This window comes from Pyxicephalus adspersus, chromosome 8 (assembly GCF_032062135.1).
Source record: "Pyxicephalus adspersus chromosome 8, UCB_Pads_2.0, whole genome shotgun sequence".
NCBI lineage: Eukaryota > Metazoa > Chordata > Amphibia > Anura > Pyxicephalidae > Pyxicephalus > Pyxicephalus adspersus.
In genome coordinates, this window is record NC_092865.1 from 55,997,906 (window position 1) to 56,008,752 (window position 10,847).

General features: G+C 43.3%; 1 protein-coding gene across 1 annotated transcript; it reads right to left on the reverse strand.

Annotated features, from left to right (window-relative positions):
- Nucleotides 1–1,242: 1,242 nt before the first annotated feature.
- ARL6IP5 (ARF like GTPase 6 interacting protein 5) lies at nt 1,243–10,386 on the reverse strand (the record flags this gene model as incomplete). Its single annotated transcript, XM_072420779.1, is given in 2 exon segments — nt 1,243–1,460; nt 10,148–10,386. Coding segments are annotated over 2 exon segments (394 nt in total), but the record flags the coding sequence as incomplete, so codon positions are not given.
- Nucleotides 10,387–10,847: the final 461 nt, after the last annotated feature.

Here is a 10,847-nt window from a genome sequence, read left to right on the forward strand (position 1 = left end):
GCTGTGTAATATGTTGGTGCTATTTAAATACTAGTTCATAGTTATTAATAAATGGACCACATTTTCCTCCCAGATTTTTTTAAACTGGGTGGGAAGAAGCTGAAGGTGGGTGGTCAAAAACATTGCAGGGTAACATAACACATTTAGTGTTATCCATTGTTTTTGCCATAGGAATCCATTAAACCCCCTATAATTCTGTTCGCTTTCTACCACCCCCTATACTTCGTTCCATTTTTCTAATGCCCCATCCCCCCCTTAGTATGCATCATTTCCCTATTGTCTTTGTATTATGCCCTAATTATCCATTGCCCCTGTATTGTGACTAAAGGTGCCAGGTGGTGCGCCCAGCTAAAAGGGGCTGTGGAGAACACTTAACCATATGACCAGCCTTTTTTTGTCAAATGTTACATCACAGCTGCTAGTGAACTGCATAAAAGCAGGCTGTTCAACCTGCCAAAAAGAGTTTGCATTTCTGTCCATTAATGCTAGTTAAAGAGAGATTGGTGACCTAAAATTTCTTCACTGCAGGTATACAATACATCCTGGACATTTCCCTGCCCCCAGCATGTGACTGGATGATAAAGATGGAGCAGCAGACTGACCTGCTGATCTTTGCTGGAGTCTGTCCAGGCAGCAATGGTGACCATGCTGTCTGCTAGAGCTGTGTAAATATCTGTACGAATGGACAAATTTGCAAATCCTTTGGAATGTAGGACAGCTGCCATAAAAGTCATTTCATTCAAGCTCAGCTTTAAAGCTCATCTCTAGGCAATGTGCTCACCCTCCCACAGATTAGATACTTATCTTAAAAAAAACAAACAAAAAAAAAAAACATACTTTTATAATTTCCTTAACCTTTTGCCTAACTGGCACTGCTTTGCCCTTTGCATGGAAGCAGTGGTCCCTCTGCAAAGCTCTGACGTGCCCCATGCAGAGGCACAGTTTGATCTATATAAACAGAAAAGATTAGGCCCCCCCCGCCTAATGATGAAGTATGTCGAATCTCTGCAGAGACCTTCACATCCAGACCTTCTAAACGACATGCTGACGTGGGCCAGGCTTTTCTACTAAGGGTATGGCTGCTTTACATAGGAAGCATGCTGAGACTGAATAACATTTGTTTTCTTACACCTGGAATGTATTAACTGATTTAAACAAAGCCCAGCTGGACTTTTTCTGTACAAATGAATGAGCAGCAATCTGATGGCAAACACAAACAACATTTAAGTGCAGAAAACTTACACAAAAGGGGCAAAGAAATTCCAAATACAAAAACCATGACGCCCCCGCACATTGAGATGACGAAGTAGCTGCACAACATGATAGACATGACAAATACGGTTGGGTATCGCTTCTTAAATTTCCTGACGATATCCTTGTTGTGTGAGGTCCACACGAATGCCAAGAAGACCAAAACCACCACTGTGCCTCCCAGGATCATGTTGAAAGGGCTTAAAAATCTGAAAAACAGGAAGGCAGAAAAGCCACAGACATTAGTTTATTACACAGAATGTTTGATCCACATATTCATCCAACATTCCCTTATATATTTTTTTCTTTGACAGAGGGTTGAATAAGACTTTAAAGCATATCTAAAGCCAAAACCTTTTTGGACAAAATAGGAAAGGAATAAAACACTAATTTTTTTTAAGTCTTAGTCCCATTAAGAGATTTTCCTTTATTTCCCGATAAATCAATGTTTCTTAACCTGGGTTCCTTAAACAATGAGCTATTTGGACCTTTCAGATCAGTCTAGAAGACACTAATAATTTTTTTGGGGTAAAGGTGACATTCTTCCCATTGAACACCATGATAATATACTTGGAGCTGAGGATAAAGCTTATAGGATGATATTTTAAATACTATATCCTCCTTAGCCCGACGAGTTTCGCCTAATGGTCTCTTCAGGGGTATTTGTTGAGGATACTTAGTGAATTTAGATGAGGGCAGATGATTGGGGGGACTCCAAAAGAACGGGAGCCAGTGCAGTTTATGAGTGCAGAATACCTGTAAAAGTATTCTTGCAGAACATCCCTGACAGCCTTTGGCTGCATCCTTTCTGTCTACACTCAGCCAAGTCCAGGTCCTTTGGTGCAATATACTTTCACAGGTATTCTGCAGCCATAAACTGCACTGGCTCTCCCTCTTTTGTAGGCCCCCTAATCACCTGACCTCATCTAAAGTGACTAAACATCCCCAACAAATACTCCTAAGGAAGCTAGTAGGCGAAACGCGTCAAGGGGAGGATATGGTTTTTTTAAAAGGGGTTTCCTGAGGAACTAAAGGTATTTCAAGGATTCCCCCATGTTAATAAGGCTGACAAAGGTGTAGCTCAGCAAAAGCTTTGACAGCTGGACAGCAATCAGGCAGATAAGAACCGTTATTGCAGAAGAGACGTCTGAAATAACCTCTGTGCCCGACTGCATTTTGCAAAGTAGGACTTTAATTCCACTTTAAACTTTTTTCCTAACATTCAGAAACCTGGAAATACAGAACAACCCTTCCCTCTCCAAACCTACGGCAAGGCAGGTAGTATAGGTTCAGCCAAGGCAACCTTTGAGTATACGAGACAAAAGTGGTAGATTTACTACTCCTGTATTGCTTGGATCAAGCACAGAATTATCATATTTCCCTTTAAAAAATACAGCTGAACTACTCTCCTCTCATTAGTCCCGGAAGCCTTCGCCAACAATGACTTGGTGATGAGAGCGTTACCCCCATTTGGCCTGGACCCATTACAGTCATACATGTATGATCATTTTAAAATTTCCAATTTAGCTTTCCACCTGCTGTGTCAATCTGTCTTTTTTCTTTTTTGCAACATGAAGAGGACCTGGCTTTCTCTGTCCAGCACAGCAGCGGTGGGGAGTTAATGAGAGCCCGGTTATATTTAGCTCACAAATAGCTACTTCTGTGGCCTGGAAAAAGTGTGTGTTCAAAGCCGCAGGAACTGAATGTTAACAGATGTGTGGGGAGGAGAACCAACGCCCAGAATTCACAGTCAAAAGAAATAAAAAAAAAAAATTAATTTTACAGAGAAATGACTCCTTTGTTTTCCTAAAATTAGAATGATAAATAATTTATATATATATATATATATACACACACACACACACACGACTGGAGTATTGTCATGGCTATTTAGCTTTTACACAATGGCTTTTATCATTGTCTTTTTTTTATTTTCACCTTATTTTGGTTATCTCCACTGCTCAATCTCTGTACAGTGTCCTTTCGCATTTAAACTGTGCAATCATAAACTGCATGCAAGGAGATTTTTTTTTATCACAGAAGAGAATCATTTGTAAAAATTTAGCCGACTCCCAACATCGTTCAGCAATGTGCAGTTCCAGATAACTAAAAGACAGGAACATTTTCTAATGAGGAGGACACGGCAGGGCACATCCTACAATTCTTCCCATCTCCATACACTGCTGAACACCTTTCTTGTACAGTGCTGGTTTGTTGTTCCCATTACCAGAACGATCAACAACGATTGTTTCGGGAGACAATGATTGAGTGCACGTTTAAGGTTGCAAATACACACCAAATCACTGTCTATAGAGAAGAACAGTCAAGCTGGTTTTGTGTGAAAATCTGATGTGTACAGTGGCCCCTCAATGTCATTTATTAATTTGTCCTGGTGAATTGATGAACAACCGAATGGGAACGATGGTTATTCACTTCTGTGCAGGGCAGGGCAGCAGGCTGCGTGTTACCCAAGCCTCCTCTCTTCTCTCTTCATTGAAGAGAAATGGTTCAGTGTATACAGCTCTCATTCATTAATCTCTCAATCATGAAAGATTGCTTTCAGCAACAGCAATTTTACATGTGTAGATAGCGTACATATTCAATTTGGGCCCAAGTACCATATACCATACCATATACCAAGTGTTCTCCCCGACCCCGTTTAGCTGGCCGCACCACCTGGCACATTTCAGCAACAACTCGCCTGTTTTTGGGTGGTTACTGAAGAGTTGGGTCACAATACAGGGGCTTCCACCCACCTATAAACTCTTCCCACTCAGCTTTATAAAATGTCTGAGTTGAGCACTGCTGTGTTATGTGTGGAAATTTTTAGGGCCCATTCACACCGGGCCATTGTTGTGCAATCCAAAGCAGCCCATTCCTGTGTGAATGCATCACTGCAAACACAAAAATGCAGATTTTTTTGCACCTCACAACATAACACGTCACAACGCACAGCAAAGTGCGTTTCCTTCAGTTGTAGATTGCAAAAATGCATTTTTGGCAGAGCTGCAAAGCTTTATTTCATTGGGGTGCCATTTCTAACAAATGGTAGCAAGATGCTCTAAAGCACTCAACATGCCCCATCAGAGGAGTGTAAACAGGCGTTAAAATGAACAAGTGGTGCTGAGCTTTAAAGTTTTCTTAAATTCTCTGCAGAAAAAAAAAAAAGGAATAATGACAGCGCAGAACCAGAAGTCATGGGGTGATATTGGATTACAGAGCCAGTATTCTATTTCTGTACACAGGGAAAGGCCTATTACCAACCGGATAAAGAACACGGGCAGGGATCACAAACAGCATTAAAGGATTCTCTTGCTCTGCCAATAAATATTGATCACATCCGTTTCTAAGTAGCTTGAAGAAAACTCAGGTTAAAAAGAAATGTGATTCTGGCTGTCCTGACGACGTATGAACTAACATTACACGGAGCTCCGAATCTAGACACCGGAGATAAGCAATGATCATAACAGATGGAAGGTGAATAGACATAAGTATGTGGAGTGGTTGAAGCCTCACTTATAAATGGGTTATCACATGGATGAGAAGTCACAGCTGTGTGCGAGATTTTTTATATAGTTTTGTAGCAATAACTCTTACACATGGGGAAAGTATGGGGGTTAGAACATACCTTTAGTTACATCTTGGATTGCTTAAAGTGTACCATTGGCCAAGCTGTGGACAGTTGGCTTAAATAAAAGCGCTCACTGAACTCTGTAGCTGCAGGTCCCGTGGGATAATTCATTCTCACTGTATGTCATACAAGAACTCTCAGCAGCTCGGCTTTCTCTAACCCCCTGCCCTTCCTGCAGCTCGGCTCCCTCTTTTATCTGCTCCTAGCCGTTACCCTGACTCTCAGCTCCTCCATATGATCAATAACTCAGTAGCTCAGCCCCCCATCCAAAAAAGGATCCTAACAGTGACAAAAAAGCTCAGCTCCTCCAAATTATATTAACAGTAACCTAGCACAGCTCGGACCTTCCGGTTCCCATCTCAACAGTTACTCAGAAGCTCAGCTCCTCCATATTACCAGAAACTTAGCAGGTAAGCTCCCCTACTTCCCATGCAGACAACAAAGTCTTTTAATATCCAGTGCAAAACAGAGCAGGAAAGTGAGGGCTGGGAAACTGACAGAACAGCTTTTGTACCACTGCTGCTAGAGGCTGTATTGTCGCACAGTGCCTGCAACTATAAAGGTAAATGAGCTCTCGCTTCAAAGCTCATTACTGAAGAAAGATATGAGATCGCTTGACTGTCCATAGTCATTATTTCTGTGGGTGATCAGCAGCTCTCAATAAAAAGTTAAATCTGAATTCCAGCAAAACAACATGATTTTTGTCAGCAAGCATGCATTACAGCACAGCCAATGGGTCCCTACTGCCAAGTAAAATACAATTCCCAATTTTCATTCAGTGCAATAAGCATTTTTAATCTTCAATATACTTCTAATGACCTATCAAACACTGTGATCAGCTGCCAACCTCCTATCATTTAATATTGTGTACTCAATATTGTTGTCCTCTCAACTTGTTGTCCAATCAACTCTAATCTGTTTGTCAGCATTTGAGAAATATTTATTATTCTGCTTGCAACAGAATTTCACTTAACATCTACAGCAGACTAAAAACAGGTCAGGGCAAATTTACTATTGGCCAGCAGCTGCTTTTAAGCAATGTGGAATGGGGTGTGAATCAAGCGTAAGGAAAATCTGAGTCATAAAAGTAGATCAGGGCTCCGGCTACATCCGCAATAAAATTTCTTCAACCAGAGTGTTGAAATGAAGGCATCGATCGGCTGGGGTAAAGCTCACACTATGGCCAAGATTATCTGAAATTTCAGAAACGGCAAAGCTTAGGGGCTTGTTCACACATACAGACTAAACCGAACCATCATCTATCTTATCTTCCATGCTCCTAAAATATGAGATTTCTGTGTTCCATGCTTGATTTTTGTTTTTAGTGAAACCTCCATCACACCTCCCGAAAACATGATTGCAATCTGTCTGCCCTTCCAGACTTGATGGATGGGGTCAGAGCCCCGAAGACAGAAACTTGTGTCAGTAACCTCCAACAGACCCCTTCTCTTCCATTTCAACAGCCAATGCAACCCGGATGCAAAGCTTCAACTAGTACTCAGAAGCTAAAAAATGCAAAAGATGATACTGTAAGTGACTATGCAGGAAAAATGTCAAACCAACATTTAGGGCACCACTGTGCCTTAGAGGTTAGCACTCTGGCATTTGCAGCACACTATCTGCATGGAGTTTGCAGGTTCTCCCTGTACCTGCATGGGTTTCCTCCGGGTACTCCGGTTTCCTCCCACATTCCAAATACAAGCAGTTTGGTTAATAGGCTTACCCCCAAACTGACCTTGGACTGTGGTAATGACCTATGACTATGGTAAGGACATTATATTTTGAGTCCCTTTGAGTGACAGTAAAATATAACTATGCACTTTGTACAGTGCTGTGTAATATGTTGGCACCAATATGTTTTTAAAATTCTAAATACTGTGTAGTAGTATTAATAAAAGGGTCGTTTTTGACACGCAGTGAAAAACTGCATGATTGTCGGCTACCTGGTGCAAGTTAAACTGCTGCTGCATGCCCAGGAGTGGTAAACCAGAGTAGAACATTCAGCTACTCCACAGATAAAAGCACATAGATGCTTCTGGAAACCTGGCTACAGCTGCGTGCAAAAAATGTTCCAAAGCACTCCTATTCACTTGAATAGGGGAGGTTGGGGGCGTGGTTGTTCCTCCGGCAAAATGGAGCAACTCACGGCCATTAGAATCTATAAAAGAGGTTTTTTTTTCCCCCACTCAAAAAATGTGTAATCCAAACCTTTGTAGCCATGCAGGAAACAACCCACATTTCAAATTGTCCTGCCCACAAGTATGATGCTGGAGGCATGGAGGTATAGAGGCTGGAGGTGGGGCAGTGACACCGGTATCCACACTGCTTTAATGTCACACAGCGGTGTCACCTTACTGGCCAAGCTCGGATGGTAACATTTCTCTTCAATCTGTATTCTTCACTTTGTCTGAAATCTTACTTTCATTATACAAAGTCATACAAAGATGTTCTAATTAGGACATTTAAGTTCATTCATCGCAGATAATGACGGATGTGACATCAAGGAACAAAGTGACACAGAAAGGGGGACAGGGAAAGCATTAATGAGCCTGGGCATATAACTTCCCTGGCATGAGAGCAGCGTGTCACCCTGAGGCACTGCGTCCTCCGCTGATTTGTAGGAGACTTAAATATATATTTCCCAGCATGCCTGGGTATGAATTCCATTTTTAAAGTGAACCTAAGGGAAAAGTGATCATATGACACAGCTTATCCCTAACATTTACATGCAGGTTTTATATTTCTGACTCCCCAGTGGTATCATTTCACTGTCTACTGATCTGCCAGTAAATGTATGTTTTATTTTAATGGAATGACAACCCTGATCTGCTTTTAAACTGAACAACTCAAGATTAGGTTTCAGACCTGCACTGGGATCAAGTGATCCAAACCGGATCCTGGCACCTTGCCGTTCCATTAATCAGCTCCCAGCCCCGATTCTGAGAACAAGCACTTGTAGAACTGACAATAATATTGTATTGCCGTCTGCAGCCCCCATTCATTCTCTATGGGGCTGTTACGAGTGGATAACACATGAAGGGTCTGGATTGGTTCCCTGGCCTAAAGAAGTGCTAACCGCACTAATATCTCCTTCCCAGTCTGATCATAGCCTATTGATATCAATATGACCTTTGATTCCACTAATCGTCTCAATGAAGCAATTCTATCTTCTATAATCAGCTGCACCGAGCCATTGGTTTTATTCAAAATGAATGATCCATCGTCATTATAAATCCGTCTGGATTTCAATGAATTCTCCAATCATCTTATTGCATCAAACAACTGCTTTCCAATGATAGTTTGGTTGAAATGATCAAATCTCCTATTGATTTGTCTTTCAAATTATATAAATGGCCAGCGTGTAATTGTTCCAAACCTGTTTTTAAAGTGGGCAGTGATCTCCCCAGCATATTTTAGCCGGGCGCACCACCCAGCACTTTTCAGTGACCACCCGTCTGTTTTTGGGTGGTTAGTGAAGAGTTGAGTCACAATACAGGGGCTGCCACCCACCTACATTTAAAATAAAGCGTATCTATAGCAGAAGCACAAAACAATTGTTATACAGCAGGGAAGGGTGAGGATGTCTTTTTACCCTGCTGTCTGTGCCCTACTGGGGAGATTTCATTTCCTTTATTCCTTCTTCTGGAGACCATTTACCTCGTTTTCAGAAAGATCTCCTTGAAGCAAAAGGAAACCTACTAATTGGAAGATTTCCCCTCACCTCATGTTCTGGTGACACAGCAATATGATTGGATTTTCCACCAATTGCTGTCCCAGTGACAATGGCCAAGCTAGATGCCGATTCACTCCACCATGATTCAACTTACTTTGGCTGCATACACACGTGCAATAATTGTCATTAGAAAGAATCTTTCACTATCCTTTCCAATGACTAACGACTGCATGATGCATGAACAAGTGCCGTACATACAGCACCATTCTGCTCTATAGAGAGGGGAGGGGGGAAATAACGGAGCGGGCACCCCGCTGCGCGCTCTCCCCTTCACTTGTTCACAGTTTATCGTAAGTGGATTCACCAGGATGGTCAGTCGGACGATGACAGGAGCTGTACACACATCAGATTCTCGTCCGATATCGACCCGTAGCCTTTCCTTGATTCTTTACGCTCCATTCAGATCTGTGCAGTGCATGCAAAGCACCCAGTTATCTCACTACAAGCGGGAGATGTAAACCATCCCTCTGTCGCAGGACGCTGCATCCCATTGGAGTCCATTCACCAAGGAGCTGCATTAGCAAAACGTATCACAAAAGTCTGAATCTGCTCCCAAGAATTGGCACACATGGGCAGATCCGATGCCAACTGTGCACTTGACTGACCAATCTATTTAAGAAACACCACACATGCACACCTGTACAATATTCTGATTCCGTGCAGTAGGTTATCTTTGTATTGCACCCTAGGACCATATGAATAAAGGGTAAGTAGGGTATGTACGGGACGGGTGCTATGTACCCCATGGGCGTTTTACTATTGGCTAGTAGCAGAGCCGTCGTCATACCAGGGACAGGCTGGGGTTGGAAGTTGCAGTGAGTGTCATGAGGGCGCTATATTGCACTTGTGCAGGTCGGCCCTTACCCTCTCATCTACTCAGTGCCCGACCAGAAGGCGATCACCAATACAATACTTCCCTGGCACCGCCATATGGCCTGTAGTGCAGTAAGGTGTCACCGAGACATCTGGATTCCCTATTCTAATCACAGCCTGGAAATGCCAGCTGTCACTGCTCACATCAATCCAAAAACACGAGGAGCCCGCAGACCTCTCACATGCAGGACAAGGTGTGCTAGGTAATGAAGGAGAATTTATAGAATTATTTTATAAGGCATTCTGTGATATAAACAAATATTAAAAGATCATAAACAGATGGAAGAACCTGCAAAAACCTTGCTTGGTATAAAAGCTGATAACCATGAGTGTCCCCATAGATCAATGGCAGCCTGCTGCCTCTCTGTGTCACCGGTTATAACCAGAGCTGTTACTACATGCAGCTATTATATTCCTGCACACTCATCATAAGGCCAGTGTATCAGGAATATCCTAGGTCACATGACTTTGAAGAGAGCATGCTGAGACTTGTAGTCCCTTGACAAAGCCAAGCTGGTCCAGATTATAGACCTGCAGAGTGAGCCTTGCTGGGCCTTGTAGTTGCCCAGCTGTCTCTACCAGGTTATGAATAATGCTGAGCCTTGTAGTCCCCCCCGGTGCTGAGCTGTCACTGGATGCTGCATGACGCACTGACTCACCCCACCAGACAGATGACGGCGGCCGCCAGCACCATGTAGTTGGTCTGGTAGTAGAGCAGGTTGCTCACCACCCTGTTGTTCCATTTGGAGATGTCTTTGATGTCTGGCCGGGAGAAGCGGTCGAGGCCGGGGAAGAAGTCATCCCAGGCCCGGAGAGGAGCCACCTGGACCTCCATGTTATCTGCCACAGATGCTGGGGACCCAACTGCTCAGCGGAGGGGGCGGAGCGCCAGAAGCACGTGACGTGTCACATGACAGGGCGGAGCCACTGCATCCCAGCTATTCTACAGAACCCCGGGGCGTGCATAGTACAGAGGGGGGTGGGGAAAGGGGGTACAGAAAAGTACATGTGGTGTAATGTGGGGTTCAGGGGAGCATGTTGGATTCAATGTGGGGAGGAAATACCTTCATGGTTTGGAGGTGCAGGGGTGCAGAAGAGCATGTGGGGTGCATAGTGGGACAGGAGAACACACAGGTTGAAATGTTGGGTGCAAGACTGCATGAGGTGCAAAATGTGATGCAGAGGAACACAAAGGGGGGAAACATGGGGTACAATGTGGGGTGCAGAATAGTGTATGGGGTACAACGTGGGGTGCAGAAGAGTGTGTGGGGTTCAATATGGGGTGCACAAAGTTGTGTGAATTGCAATATGGTTTGTAGCAGTGCATAAAGAATGTAATTGGGGGTATTGGAGATCTTA